We start from the raw sequence: 16,390 nt of genomic DNA, 5'->3' as shown, positions 1-16,390 counted from the left end.
AGAAAAAAAACTTGTTCGTAAGCGTGACTGAAAGTATTACCATGGGTGCGGAATGTGCCAACGCGCTCGGCTCTAGCAACAGCTGGCGAGGTGGTTGCGTGGCTTGGGGGCTATAGCGAGGACGTTGGCCAGGATGGCAGGCAAGCGTGTCGAGATCGAGGATGTGGGGCTTCTGCAGTGGCAAGAGGATGGACGTGTGGATTCTCTCTTAGCAGGCGTCACTGTCGACCTGCTAATCAACTTTTTTCTCTTGCTCTAGTTCTACTATTATTCCAACATGTCGTGCTTAGTTTAATTTCCATATCATTATTTGACTATGAATGATCAATTGACACCAGTCCTTTCTATGATCTACTACTTCGTAGTTATTTGTCTTGTTTCTCTGCATCGCTTGCTGCAAAAATTAAAACTTTCAGGTGTAGGTTCACGAGAATGTTAGTAAAATATTCAAAAAATAATTCTCTTGAGCAGTGGTCATACAAAATGTGACATTGTAGGCTGGATTGCTACCTCAAGGTGCTCCAGAGATCTAAAAAAATAAAAATGTCCAAGGATCTTTTACCCATGTGCACACAATTGGGCACACAATCAAAACTTATGACCTTTTATAGTCTGCTGGATAATGGACACGCTCAGATGCTGCAATTCTAACCTTTAGCTACTTCTCCCAATCATGAATCTGTTGGTAAAGTAATTATGAGCTGCATAAGCTACTGGATACACAGAAGTATAATGCACTTGTTCTTGGAGTAACCTGCAACCAAAACAGCCATTCATGCCCATCTTCTTTGAAGTTTGAGGCAGCGGTTGCTCTACTTCAAGTACTGCGACAGTAGAAGGATTGAGATTCTCTATTCTTTTTGTCTAAAACCAGAAAGGAATAAGAAAAATAATATTTGTTCAAGGTTGTTGCAATTCCTCTAACAAATTTCTTGAAGTCCTGCTAGCTGATATAAAATGCAAACTTACTATATTATCACAGCCAACCTCTAATACAAATTCTTAACCATGATTCCCTTGAAAAGAATACTTTTCCACATGAAGTTATTGATAAAAAAGGGACAACTTCAATGTTTATAAAGTTAAAAGTACACAATAATAAATAGCTAATTCTCATGCACACCTTTAGCTAAATAACTACACTGACGCAAAGTGGAACCATGTAGCACTGGTCTTACAAACAACTCAATTATAAACTTACCTGGGTCTGGAACTCTTGCTCTATTAATCTACCAACTTCAGCCTCCTCCTCTGCTACCATATTCAATATTTTAATCTCTCTCCAGCAGTTGTGTTAAGTCCATTATCAGACCCTCAACCTGAAGAATGCATCAAACACAGTTATGTCTTCCTCGTTTACCCTAACCTTCTTAAGAGAAGCAGTATACTGAATTAATCAAGCACATGTTATGTTTAGTGTTTTCACAGCAAGCCATACACAAAGAGGAAGCATGGGATCATAGTAGGCATGCTTGAACACTTAATAATTTAGCAAGAACATGATTTATTAATCGTAAATAATTTTCTTTAGCCATGTAATCTACAGTTTGTCTTGAACTGCAGTGCAAAAAGCCTCTCCACATATCCTGAAACAAAGCATCATCAATAAACATTAGTAAAATCCTACCCATCCAAATTTATCCGTTGACAATATCTAGCGCTTAGTTGTTAAATAGGTAAAAAAACAACTTGGCTAAGCCCCCAGTGGTGCTGGTCTGCATACCAAGAAGATGGTGTAGCACTTGAGGCCGCCGTCCATGTCGGCGTTCAAAGTCGGACATTGGTTCGCGCATTGTAGCCACATCAAGGATAAGCAGGCCGGCCACAAAGTCCGTGGCAGTGGTCGTGGGCATAATAAGTTCTGAAAAAATTAAATGGATAGATCAAAAAATATACATGCCAACAGAGCTCTTTGCATGTTTCATGAGAACAACAATACTGAATTTGTTTCTTTTAGCAAGCCCAGCAGTAGTAGCAAGAAGTTCCACATATATATAATCCACATCTAATTCCTAGTGAAGTCACTTCTACCTAATCACTTAAAATGTAAGATAGTAAGAAAAGATGAAGCAAAAGAAAAGCACAGAAAAATTAAACATGCAGATTGATTACCTAAAGGATGCAATGTATCTAAAAGTTTGTTGCCTATGCAACTTCTCCATTCTAATTTAGAGGCTTGCTTGAGTTTGGGGAGAAATAGCTTAAAACATGGACTTTTTGGGTTGGATAAAGACCTAAAGTATTGACTTCTCATGATTTAGCCGTGTCAGTAAGTTATTCTTGCTCAACCCCTAGTAGGTGTTTCTCTTTCTTATTTGCTTATGATTTGATAAATCGTGTCTCTTCTGAAGGTTGTAGGAACTCCCAGTTACATGTGCCCTGAACTTATTGCTGATATTCCGTATGGCTCCGAGTCTGACATATGTTTGCTAGGCAAGCATTCCTATCTAACATTCAGTTGCATGTCTTGCTCGCTTGCTCTCTTGGCTAAAAATCTGCAATTTTCAGGCTGCTTCATCTATGAGATGACTTCGCTGAAGCATGCATTCAAAGTATTTGGAAGTAGCTATGTTGACATGCTCTTTAAGTTAGAGCTCCTTCTTTCCAGCAAAAATATAAAAGAAAAAAAAAATATAGCTCCTTTCATCAAAAGTTGCATCTTAGATGATGTTTTTTCCTAACAGAATATATAGACACTGGTAAACAAGATAAACGAGTCTGTTGCCGCTCCTCACGCCACCCACCGGCCACCACCTCATCATGATGCCAGGTGAGGACATCGACAAAGTGCAGGGGCGGAGCCAGACAAGATAGCTCAATGTGTTGGGGTTTAGCAAGGTGCGGACATTAACTAATTAAAAAAAGATTGTAATAAACTCTGATCCTACTGTCAAAACTACTTTCACTGAAAGAGATATACCGTGGGGCAAAACATTAAACTGGAATTAATTACCTTCGGATGGTTGCATAATTTCTTAAGAGCAGTAATATATGCCAAAACTTTAGTACTCTTTGCTTCTTCAGATATCAAGCGCTTAACCTGACAGGGTCAACCACAGACTCCTGTAAATATAACTCCGACTACCTTACATGTGCCTACTAAATATTGCTTGAAACTCAGAACGGTACAGAATTTCCTTACATTTTTGGAGTGTGTGAAGTGGTTGTACAGTGTCATCTGTAAGGGAGTCAGCTTGCAGCACACTACTTCAACAATCTATACATAAGCAGGGTTAAGTAATGTAGATGAGGCACAATTATATAATGTAAAAAGAAGGAGGTATCACTATAAAAGACAAAATGGATAGCAGGTACACAATTCTTTTTGTGTTTTCTGAATGTGCGATGAACATATCTGGCCAAATATACACCAGATAGGACATACCTTTGGTGGCAAGTGATTGGACAGCAGGGCATTCGTTCGTCTCAATATAACTGAATATCATTGAGAAGCCATCAGAAGAATTCAGAAGGTAATTAAGCCATCAGAAGAATTCAGAAGGTAAACAAAAACATCTTGGTCGCCATATAGAAAAACATCTTGGTTGCCTCCTCTCTATCTCGTCCCATCTTGTTGCCAGGCATGGAAGAGAGGAGGGAGAGCCGAGGAGCGTGGTGGCCTCTGGCTGTTGCCCGGGAAAAGGTAAAGGTCGCGGCACGATCGCCCGTCGCAATGCCGCTGCTGCTTGTGTGCTTGTTTCCCTCCCTACACCCCCACGTCCAACTTGATCTTCGGCTGCCGCAACCCCGTAGTTGACCAAGTCTAGCGCCCGCACCCACCGCCCTCTTGTGAATGGCCAACTGATGGCCGAAGGTGGGGAAGGCTTCGATAGTATGATAGTATGATGTGTGTTAGCTGATTGTCAAGAAAAAGATGTGAGTTAGTTGAGACGGCATTATTCTTGGTTATTTTAGCTCCGTGAGTAGCATCTTAATTTTTTTCCAAAAGCCCGTGGCAATGCACGGGCATTTCTCTATCTACCTTTCATGCTGAGCGACCTGCATCTGTGGTCACGACCAGCGCAGCCCCATGCGCGACCACCGCCGTGTGTGCCCGCTGCCGCGACCACTGCACCCACACGGGACGCCGCGACCCCCAGCCACCGCACCGCTATACCGCGGCCACGAAATCGCTGCCGGCCCACAAGAACATGACAGACTGAATGATATGACATCAATTTGTAATTATTTCGAGCCCCATAATTCAACAGTTCATGAGCAAAGCACAATTTCATGAATAAATTGGAACAAATCCATGGCAGTGGATGGATTATAAATCGAAAAGGAGGTGGATGGGATCCATCTATCAAACTCACACAATGCTATTTGCTTGCAGGCCTATTTTCCAAATCAAATCACGCAACAAGAGGAGTTCGCACTGGCGGATGGATTCATTTTTATGTATAGACGAAAACACAGAAATTCAAGACTCGGTCGTGTAGTCAAGCGTATGAGATTTTTGTTCAATCAGGAGGTATGACGCCGTCGGCCACGCTGCTCTGCTCCGCTCACATCAGGCGTGGCCAAATCCAACTCGCTACCTCCGCTCGTTGTGGTTGACAAGCAGCTGGCCGCCATGGATCCCCCGGACATCGCGACGGCAGCAACGCAGGAGCACGAAGCACATGGGAGCGGCGCCGCCGGCGAGCCTGATTTTGACGATTAGGACAGAGGCGGGGCACAACGGGTTGCTGCGTGGAGGCATCCAACTGCCATTCACCGGCAAGGAGTCACAAAAACTCAGCGAGGAAGGGGTTTGCGTGGTATGTCACCTTAGTGAGGCTGCTGCTGCAGACGAGAAAAATACGCACCCATGCTATTCCTCCTCCAGCGCGGGTCCTCGCCCTCCTCCGCCGCGGTGGAGACCATCGTTCCCCTTGTCTCTCGTTCGCCGCGTCGCCAGCGGAGGAGGCGCCGGCGGTGGCGGTGTGGGATCTGGGATCTCGAGGGGATGGAGAGACAATGGCGGCGCAGCGATCTCGAGGGCATCGAGAGACGACGGCGGCGGCGTTTAATCGAGGAGAACGGGAGCCAACGGCGGTGCCGCTTACTCGAGGGGCCGAGAGGACGGTGGCGGCGATGGGAGGGGATCGAGAGGACGACGGCGGCGACGAGAGGGGATCGAGAGAAACGGCGTTCCTCCTGCGGGGTGGTTTTCTTGGGGTGCGTGCGTGGGGTGGGGTGAAGTGGGGTGGGGAGGTGACGAAAAAAAATCTACCAAGGTTAACCTACGAAAAAACCCGCACGAAAGTGGTGGGACGAAAATTGATCGGCGGAGACTACCAACTGCTCCATTAGGAGTAGAGATAATTTATCTAGCCTCTGTTTTGGTTGTGTTTCCATTTTTATTGGAGAAGTGCTATTTAGTTAATTCTTTTTGCAGATGATTAATACATAAATTCCTCACGTCCAGCAATTTATTTTAGAATTTTTGGGATTCAAGAACTTGCATTAGCTACAGATTACTACAAACTGTTCTGTTTTTGACAGATTCTATTTTTCGTGTGTTGTTTGCTTATTTGATGAATCTATGGCTAGTAAAATAGTTTATAAACCATAGAGAAGTTGGAATACAGTAGGTTTAACACCAATATAAATAAAGAATTAGTTCATTACAGTACCTTGAAGTGGTGTTTTGTTTTCTTTCGCTAACGGAGCTCACGAGATTTTCTACTTTAAGTTTTGTGTTGTGAAGTTTTCAAGTTTTGGGTGAAAGATTTGATGGATTATGGAACAAGGAGTGGCAAGAGCCTAAGCTTGGGGATGCCCATGGCACCTGATACGTCTCCAACGTATATATAATTTTTGATTGCTTCATGCTATATTATCTACTGTTTTGGACATTATTGGGCTTTATTATCCACTTTTATATTATTTTTAGGACTAACCTATTAATCGGAGGCCCAGCCCAGAATTGCTGTTTTTTGCCTATTTTAGGGTTTCGAAGAAAAGGAATATCAAACGGAGTCCAAACGGAATGAAACCTTCGGGAACGTGATTTTCTCATCGAATACAACTCAGGAGACTTGGACCCTACGTCAAGAAACGTAACAGGAGCCCATGAGGTAGGGGGGCGCCTACCCCCCCCCCCCCCAGGCGCGCCCTCCACCCTTGTGGGCCTCTTGTTGCTCCATCGACGTAATTCTTCCTCCTATATATACCCACGTACCCCCAAACGATCAGATACGGAGACAAAACCTTAATTCCACAGCCGTAACTTTCTGTATCCACGAGATCCCACCTTGGGGCCTATTCCGGAGCTCCGCCGGAGGGGGCATTGATCACGGAGGGCTTCTTCATCAACACCATAGCCCCTTCGATGAAGTGTGAGTAGTTTACCTCAGACCTACGGGTCCATAGTTAGTAGCTAGATGGCTTCTTCTCTCTTTTTGGATCTCAATACAATGTTCTCCCCCTCTCTTGTCGAGATCTATTTGATGTAATCTTATTTTTGTGATGTGTTTGTTGAGGCCGATGAATTGTGGGTTTATGATCAAGTATATTTATGAATAATATTTGAATCTTCTCTGAATTCTTTTATGTATGATTGGTTATCTTTGCAAGTCTCTTCGAATTATCAGTTTGGTTTGGCCTACTAGATTGATCTTTCTTGTAATGGGAGAAGTGCTTAGCTTTGGGTTCAATCTTGCGGTGTCCTTTCCCGGTGACAGTAAGGGCAGCAAGGCACGTATTGTATTGTTGCCATCGAGGATAACAAGATGGGGTTTTCTTCATATTGCATGAGTCTATCCCTCTACATCATGTCATCTTGCTTAAGGCGTTACTCTGTTTTTAACTTAATACTCTAGATGCATGCTGGATAGCGGTCGATGAGTGGAGTAATAGTAGTAGATGCAGGCAGGAGTCAGTCTACTTGTCTCGGACGTGATGCCTATATACATGATCATACCTAGATATTCTCATAACTATGCTCAATTCTGTCAATTGCTCAACAGTAATTTGTTCACCCACCGTAGAATACTTATGCTCTCGAGAGAAGCCACTAGTGAAACCTATGGCCCCTGGGTCTATCTTCATCATATTAATCTCCTACTACTTAGTCATTTACTTTGCCATTTGCTTTGCCTTTATTTTACTTTGCATCTTTATCAAAAAATACCAAAAATATTATCTTATCATATATATCTGATCTCACTCTCATAAGTGGCCCTATAGGGATTGACAACCCCTATTTGCGTTGCGAGGATTTATTTGTTTTGTGCAGGTGCGAGGGACTCGCGCGTAACCTCCTACTGGATTGATAACTTGGTTCTCAAAAACTGAGGGAAATACTTACGCTACTTTGCTGCATCATCCCTTCCTCTTCGGGGAAAACCAACGTAGTGCTAAAATAGGTAGCAAGAAGGATTTCTAGCGCCGTTGCCGGGGAGGTCTACGCAAAAGTCAACATACCAAGTACCCATCACATACTCTTATCTCCCGCATTACATTATTTGCCATTTGCCTCTCGTTTTCCTCTCCCCCCACTTCACCCTTGCCGTTTTATTTGCCCTCTCTCTCTATCCTCCCTCTCCTTCTCTATTTGCCTCTTTTTGCCCGCTTGCTTTTTGTTTGCTTGTGTGTTAGTTTGCTTGCTTGTCACGATGGCTCAAGATAATACTAAATTGTGTGACTTCACCAATACCAACAACAATAATTTTATTAGCACTCCGATTGCTCCTCTTACCGATGCTGAATCTTGTGAAATTAATGCTTCTTTGCTGAATCTTGTTATAAAAGATCCGTTCTCCGGCCTTCCTAGTGAAGATGCCGCTACCCATCTAAATAGCTTCGTTGATTTGTGTGATTTGTTAGGTTTCCGTGATTTTGATGATTGCTCTCTAAACTTGCACCTTGCAGATTCCACTATTAAGAAACCTATGTGAAGAATGAATGATGTTCTTATTGTTGCAAATAGGAATTATGTGCCCATAGATTTTATTGTTTTTGACATATATTGCAATCCTTCATTTCCTATTATTCTTGGTAGACCATTCCTTAGAACGATTGGTGCAATTATTGATATGAAGGAAGGAAATATTAGATTCCAATTTCCATTAAGGAAAGGCATGGAACACTTTCCTAGAAAGAAAATTAAATTACCTTATAAATCTATTATGAGAGCCACTTATGTATTGCCTACCAAAGATGGCAATACCTAGATCTATTCTTGCTTGTTATGCCTAGCTAGGGGCGTTAAATGATAGAGCTTGTTGGGAGGCAACCCAATTTTATGTTTATTCCTTGCTTTTTGCTCCTGTTTAGTAATAAATAAATTATCTAGCCTCTGTTTTGGTTGTGTTTTTTGCGTTTAATTAGTGTTTGTGCCAAGTAGAACCGTTGGGAAGACTTGGGGGAAGTCTTGTTGAACTTGCTGTAAAAAACAGAAACTTTAGCGCTCACGAGAACTGCTGTCATTTTTATTTGGAAAGTGCTATTTAGTTAATTCTTTTTTCAGATGATAAATAGATTAATTCCTCACGTCCAGCAATTTATTTTGGAACTTTTGGGGTTCCAGATCTTTCGCGAGCTACAGATTACTACATACTGTTCTGTTTTTTGACAGATTCTGTTTTTCGTGTGTTGTTTGCTTATTTTGATGAATCTATGACTAGTAAAATAGTTTATAAACCATAAAGAAGTTGGAATAAAGTAGGTATAACACCCATATAAATAAATAATGAGTTCATTATAGTACCTTGAAGTGGTCTTTTGTTTTCTTTCGCTAACAGAGCTCACGAGATTTTCTATTTAAGTTTTGTGTTGTGAAGTTTTCAAGTTTTGGGTAAAGATTTGATGGATTATGGAACAAGGAGTGGCAAGAGCCTAAGCTTGGGGATGTCCATGGCACCCCCAAGATAATCTAAGGACACCTAAAAGCCAAAGCTTGTGGATGCCCCGGAAGGCATCCCCTCTTTCGTCTACTTCTATCGGTAACTTGGAGCTATATTTTTATTTACCACATGATATGTGTTTTGCTTGGAGCGTCTTGTATGATTTGAGTCTTTCCTTGTTAGTTTACCACAATCATCCTTACTATACACATGTTTTGAGAGAGCCATACATGATTTGGAATTTGTTAGAATACTCTATGTGCTTCGCTTATATCTTTTGAGTTATATAATTTTGCTCTAGTGCTTCACTTATAGAGCACGGTGGTGGATTTGTTTTATAGAAACTATTGATATCTCATGCTTAACTTAGATTATTTTGAGAGTCTTAATAGCATGGTAATTTGCTTAAAATCCTAATATGCTTGGTATGCAAGATTAATAATAATACTCTCTTATGAGTGTGTTGAATACTATGAGAAGTTTCATACTTGATAATTGTTTTGAGATATGGAGATGGTGATATTAAAGTCATGCTAGTTGAGTAGTTGTGCATTTGAGAAATACTTGTGTTGAAGCTTGTAATTCCCGTAGCATGCACGTATGGTTAACCGTTATGTGATGAAGTCGGAGCATGATTTATTTATTGAATGTCTTCCTTATGAGCGGCGGTCGGGGACGAGCGATGGTCTTTTCCTACCAATCTATCCCCCTAGGAGCATGCGCGTAATACTTTGCTTCGATAACTTGTAGATTTTTGCAATAAGTATATGAGTTCTTTACGACTAATGTTGAGTCCATGGATTATACGCACTCTCACCCTTCCACCTTTGCTAGCCTCTCTAATACCGCGCACCTTTTGCCGGTATCATACACCCACCATATACCTTTCGCAAAACAGCCACCATACCTACCTATTATGGCATTTACATAGCCATTCCGAGATATATTGCCATGCAACTTTCCACCGTTCCGTTTATGACACACTCCATCATTGTCATATTGCTTAGCATGATCATGTAGTTGAAATCGTATTTGTGGCAAAGCCACCATTCATAATTCTTTCATACTTGTCACTCATGCATCATTGCATATCCCGGTACACCGCTGGAGGCATTCATATAGAGTCATATTTTGTTCTAAGTATCGAGTTGTAATTGTTGAGTTGTAAGAAAAATAAAAGTGTGATGATCATCATTATTAGAGCATTGTCCCAGTGAGGAAAGGATGATGGAGACTATGATTCCCCCACAAGTCGGGATGAGACTCCGGACGAAAAATAAATAAAAGAGGCCAAAGAAGCCCAAATAAAAAAAGAGAAAGAAAAGAGGCCATAAAAAAGAAAAAGGCCCAAATAAAAAATAAAAAAATAAGAGAAAAAGAGAGAAGGGACAATGTTACTATCCTTTTACCACACTTGTGCTTCAAAGTAGCACCATGATCTTCATAGTAGAGAGTCTCTCATGTTATCACTTTCATATACTAGTGGGAATCTTTCATTATAGAACTTGGCTTGTATATTCCAATGATGGGCTTCCTCAAATTGCCCTAGGTCTTCATGAGCAAGCAAGTTGGATGCACACCCACTTAGTTTCTTTTTGAGCTTTCATATACTTATAGCTCTAGTGCATCCGTTGCATGGCAATCCCTACTCACTCACATTGATATCTATTGATGGGCATCTCCATAGCCCGTAGATATGCCTAGTTGATGTGAGACTATCTTCTCCTTTTTGTCTTCTCCACAACACCACTCTATTCCACCTATAGTGCTATATCCATGGCTCACGCTCATGTATTGCGTGAAGATTGAAAAAGTTTTGAGAATGTCAAAAGTATGAAACAATTGCTTGGCTTGTCATCGGGGTTGTGCATGATTTAAATATTTTGTGTGGTGAAGATAGAGCATAGCCAGACTACATGATTTTGTAGGGATAACTTTATTTAGCCATGTTATTTTGAGAAGACATAATTGCTTTGTTAGTATGCTTGAAGTATTATCATTTTTATGTCAATATGAACTTTTGTCTTGAATCTTTCGGATCTGAATATTCATACCACAATTAAGAAGAATTACATTAAAATTATGCCAAGTAGCACTCCGCATCAAAAATTCTGTTTTTATCATTTACCTACTCGAGGATGAGCACGAATTAAGCTTGGGGATGCTTGATATGTCTCCAACGTATCTATAATTTTTGATTGCTCCATGCTATATTATCTACTGTTTTGGACATTATTGGGCTTTATTATCCACTTTTATATTATTTTTGGGACTAACCTATTAACCGGAGGCCCAGCCCGGAATTGCTGTTTTTTGCCTGTTTTAGGGTTTCGAAGAAAAGGAATATCAAACGGAGTCCAAACGGAATGAAACCTTCGGGAACGTGATTTTCTCATCGAATACAACTCAGGAGACTTGGACCCTATGTCAAGAAACGTAACATGAGGCCACGAGGTAGGGGGCGCGCCTACCCCCCTAGGCGCGCCCTCCACCCTCGTGGGCCCCCTGTTGCTCCACCGACGTACTTCTTCCTCCTATATATACCCACGTACCCCCAAACGATCAGATACGGAGCCAAAACCCTAATTCCACCGCCGTAAATTTCTGTATCCACGAGATCCCATCTTGGGGCCTCTTCCGGAGCTCCGCCGGAGGGGGCATCGATCACCGAGGGCTTCTTCATCAATACCATAGCCCCTCCAATGAAGTGTGAGTAGTTTACCTCAGACCTACGGGTCCATAGTTAGTAGCTAGATGGATTTTTCTCTCTTTTTGGATCTCAATACAATGTTCTCCCCCTCTCTTGTGGAGATCTATTCGATATAATCTTCTTTTTGCGGTGTGTTTATTGAGACCGATGAATTGTGGGTTTATGATCAAGTCTATCTATGAATAATATTTGAATCTTCTCTGAATTCTTTTATGTATGATTGGTTATCTTTGCAAGTCTCTTCGAATTATCAGTTTGGTTTGGCCTACTAGATTGATCTTTCTTGCAATGGGAGAAGTGCTTAGCTTTGGGTTCAAACTTGCGGTGTCCTTTCCCGGTGACAGTAAGGGCAGCAAGGCACGTATTGTATTGTTGCCATCGAGGATAACAAGATGGGGTTTTCTTCATATTGGATGAGTCTATCCCTCTACATCATGTCATCTTGCTTAAGGCGTTACTCTATTTTTAACTTAATACTCTAGATGCATGCTAGATAGCGGTCGATGAGTGGAGTAATAGTAGTAGATGCAGGCAGGAGTCGGTCTACTTGTCTCGGACGTGATGCCTATATACATGATCATACCTAGATATTCTCATAACTATGCTCAATTCTGTCAATTGCTCAACAGTAATTTGTTCACCCATCGTAGAATACTTATGCTCTCGAGAGAAGCCACTAGTGAAACCTATGGCCCCCGGGTCTATCTTCATCATATTAATCTCCTACTACTTTGCCATTTACTTTGCCTTTATTTTACTTTGCATCATTATCATAAAAATACCAAAAATATTATCTTATCATATCTATCAGATCTCACTCTCGTAAGTGGCCCTATAGGGATTGACAACCCCTATTTGCGTTGGTTGCGAGGATTTATTTGTTTTGTGCAGGTGCGAGGGACTCACGCGTAGCCTCCTACTGGATTGATACCTTGGTTCTCAAAAACTGAGGGAAATATTTACGCTACTTTGCTGCATCATCCCTTCTTCTTCGGAGAAAACCAACGCAGTGCTAAAAGAGGTAGCAGCACCCCAAGATAATCTAAGGACACCTAAAAGCCCAAGCTTGGGGATGCCCCGGAAGGCATCCCCTCTTTCGTCTACTTCCATCGATAACTTTACTTGGAGCTATATTTTTATTTACCACATGATAAGTGTTTTGCTTGGAGCGTCTTGTATTATTTGAGTCTTCATTTGTTACTTTTCCAGAATCATCCTTGCTGTACACAGTTTTTGAGAGAGACACACATGATTTGGAAATTGTTAGAACACTCTATGTGCTTCACTTATATCTTTTGAGTTATATAGTTTTTTGCTCTAGTGCTTCACTTATATCTTTTAGGACACGGTGGTGGATTTGTTTTATAGAAACTATTGTTCTCTCATGCTTCACTTAGATTATTTTGAGAGTCCTACAAAACAGCGTGGTAATTTGCTTTAATTATGTTAGGCATTCAAGATTAATAAAAAAATCTTATGAGTGTGTTGAATACTATTAGAAGTTTGATACTTGATAATTGTTTTGAGATATGGAGATGGTGATATTAGAGTCGTGCTAGTTGAGTGTGAATTTGAGAAATGTTTGTGTTGAAGTTTGTGATTCCCGTAGCATGCACGTATGGTGAAACGTTATGTGATGAAGTCGGAGCATGATTTATTTATTGAATGTCTTCCTTATGAGCGGCGGTCGGGGACGAGCGATGGTCTTTTCCTACCAATCTATCCCCCTAGGAGCATGCGTGTAATACTTTGCTTTGATAACCTGTAGATTTTTGCAATAAGTATATGAGTTCTTTACGACTAATGTTGAGTCCATGGATTATACGCACTCTCACCCTTCCACCTTTGCTAGCCTCTCTAATACCGCGCACCTTTCGCCGGTATCATACACCCACCATATACCTTCCTCCAAACAGCCACCATACCTACCTATCATGGCATTTCCATAGCCATTCCGAGATATATTGCCATGCAACTTTCCACTGTTCCGTTTACTATGACACGCTCCATCATGTTCATATTGCTTTGCATGATCATGTAGTTGACATTTTAGTTGTGGCAAAGCCACCGTTCATAATTCTTTCGTACAAGTCACTCATGCATCATTGCTATCCCGGTATACCGTCGGAGGCATTCATATAGAGTCATACTTTGTTCTAGTATCGAGTTGTAATCAGTGAGTTGTAAATAAATAGAAGTGTGATGATCATCATTCTAGAGTATTGTCCCCAAAAAAGAGAAAGGCCAAATAAAAAAAGGAAGGCCCAAAAAATATAAAAAGGGACAATACTACTATTCTTTTTCCACACCTGTGCTTCAAAGTAGCACCATGATCTTCATGATAGAGAGTCTCCTATGTTATCACTTTCATATACTAGTGGGAATTTTTCTCTATTTTTATCATTTACCTACTCGAGGACGAGCAGGAATTAAGCTTGGGGATTCTTGATACGTCTCCAACATATCTATAATTTTTTATTGTTCCATGCTATATTATATCCTGTTTTGGACATTATTGGGCTTTATTAAACACTTTTATATTATTATTGGGACTAACCCATTAACCGGAGGCCCAGCCTAGAATTGATGTTTTTTTGCCTATTTTAGAGTTTCGCAGAAAAAGAATATCAAACGGAGTACAAACGGAATGAAACCTTCGGGAACGTGATTTTCGGAACGAACATGATCCAGAGGACTTGAACCCTACGTCAAGAAAGCAACCAGGAGGGCACGAGGTAGGGGGCACGCCTACCCCCCCCCCCCCCGGCGCGCCCTCCACCCTCGTGGGGCCCACGTTGCTCCACCGATGTACTTCTTCCTCCTATATATACCTACGTATCCCCAAACTACCAGATACGGAGCCAAAACCCTAATTCAACTGCCGTAACTTTCTGTATCCGTGAGATCCCATCTTGGGGCCTTTTCCGGAGCTCCGCCGGAGCGGGCATTGATGTCTACTACACAACCTTCTTCTTGTAGATGTTGTTGGGCCTCCAAGTGCAGAGGTTTGTAGGACAGTAGCAAATTTCCCTCAAGTGGATGACCTAAGGTTTATCAATCCGTAGGAGGCGTAGGATGAAGATGGTCTCTCTCAAGCAACCCTGCAACCAAATAACAAAGAGTCTCTTGTGTCCCCAACACACCCAATACAATGGTAATTGTATAGGTGCACTAGTTCGGCGAAGAGATGGTGATACAAGTGGTATATGGATAGTAGATAAAGGTATTTGTAATCTGAAATTATAAAAACAGCAAGGTAACTAATGGTAAAAGTGAGCGTAAACGGTATTGCAATGTGTGGAAACAAGGCCTAGAGTTCATACTTTCGCTAGTGTAAGTTCCCTCAACAATGATAACATAATTGGATCACATAACTATCCCTCAACTTGCAACAAAGAGTCACTCCAAAGTCACTAATACCGGAGAACGAACGAAGAGATTATGGTAGGGTACGAAACCACCTCAAAGTTATTCTTTCCAATCAATCCGTTGGGCTATTCCTATAGGTGTCACAAACAGCCCTAGAGTTCATTCTAGAATAACACCTTAAGACACAAATCAACCAAAACCCTAATGTCACCTAGATACTCCAATGTCACCTCAAGTATCTGTGGGTATGATTATACGATATGCATCACACAATCTCAGATTCATCTATTCAACCAACAAAAAGGACCTCAAAGAGTGCCCCAAAGTTTCTACCGGAGAATAACGAAGAAAACGTGTGCCAACCCCTATGCATAGGTTCATGGGCGGAACCCGCAAGTTGATCACCAAAACATACATCAAGTTAATCACGTGATATCCCATTGTCACCACAGATATCCACGGCAAGACATACATCAAGTGTTCTCAAATCTATAAAGACTCAATCCGATAAGATAACTTCAAAGGGGAAACTCAATTCATTACAAGAGAGTAGAAGGGGAGGAGAAACATAAGATCCAACTATAATAGCAAAGCTCGCGATACATCAAGATCGTATCACCTCAAGAACACGAGAGAGAGAGATCAAACACATAGCTACTGGTACATACCCTCAGCCCCAAGGGAGAACTACTCCCTCCTCATCATGAAGAGCACCGGGATGATGAAGATGGCCGCCGGAGAAGGATTCCCCCTCCGGCAGGGTGCCGGAACGGGTCTAGATTGGTTTTCGGTGGCTACGGAGGCTTCTGGCGGCGGAACTCCCGATCTATTGTGCTCATGGATGTTTTTAGGGTATATGGAGATATATAGGCGGAAGAAGTACGTCAGGGGGGGCCACGAGGGACTCACGAGGGTGGAGGGCGCGCCCCCTGCCTCGTGACCTCCTCGCAGATCCCCCGACGTGCACTCCAAGTATTCTGGGATTCTTTCCTTCGAAAATTGAGTTCCGTGAAGTTTCAGGTCAATTGGACTCCGTTTGATTTTCCTTTTCTTCGAAACCCTAAAACAGGGTAAAAACAGAAACTGGCACCGAGCTCTGGGTTAATAGGTTAGTCCCAAAAATGATATAGAAGTGTATAATAAAGCCCATAAACATTCAAAACAGTAGATAATATAGCATGGGGCAATCAAAAATTATAGATACATTGGAGACGTATCAGGCATCGATCACGGAGGGCTTCTACATCAACACCATAGCCTTTCCGATGAAGTGTGAGTAGTTTACTTCAGACCTTCGGGTCCATAATTATTAGCTAGATGGCTTCTTCTCTCTTTTTGGATCTCAATACAAAGTTCTCCCCCTCTCTTGTGGAGATCTATTCAATGTAATCTTCTTTTGCGGTGTGTTTGTTGAGACCGATGAATTGTGGGTTTATGATCAAGTTTATCTATGAACAATATTTGAATCTTCTCTGAA

The 16,390-nt window shown here is 41.7% G+C and overlaps 1 protein-coding gene across 1 annotated transcript; it reads right to left on the bottom strand.

The window, feature by feature from the left end:
- Nucleotides 1-1,271: 1,271 nt before the first annotated feature.
- On the bottom strand, nucleotides 1,272-3,213 carry LOC147978021 (uncharacterized). Its single transcript, XM_087516497.1, has 5 exons — nucleotides 3,143-3,213; nucleotides 2,954-3,040; nucleotides 1,724-1,861; nucleotides 1,545-1,586; nucleotides 1,272-1,319 (listed from the first exon to the last, which is right to left on the bottom strand). Exons 1-5 carry the CDS (start codon nucleotides 3,176-3,178, stop codon nucleotides 1,272-1,274), a joined length of 351 nt encoding a protein of 116 aa, XP_087372623.1. The 5' UTR covers nucleotides 3,179-3,213.
- Nucleotides 3,214-16,390: the final 13,177 nt, after the last annotated feature.

The sequence above is a fragment of the Triticum urartu genome, chromosome 3A, assembly GCF_056163025.1.
Source record: "Triticum urartu cultivar PI428250 chromosome 3A, HENAU_Tu73, whole genome shotgun sequence".
NCBI classification, from domain to species: domain Eukaryota; kingdom Viridiplantae; phylum Streptophyta; class Magnoliopsida; order Poales; family Poaceae; genus Triticum; species Triticum urartu.
This window is presented reverse-complemented; position numbering and strand designations above follow the sequence as displayed.

Coding starts and splice junctions, on each gene's coding strand:
- LOC147978021 (XM_087516497.1), bottom strand. CDS start 3,178: ATGACACTGTACAACCACTTCACACACTCCAAAAAT. Junction 3,041..3,142: donor ACTTCACACACTCCAAAAAT/GTAAGGAAATTC, acceptor TGACCCTGTCAG/GTTAAGCGCTTGATATCTGA. Junction 1,862..2,953: donor AATTATGCAACCATCCGAAG/GTAATTAATTCC, acceptor TAATTTTTTCAG/AACTTATTATGCCCACGACC.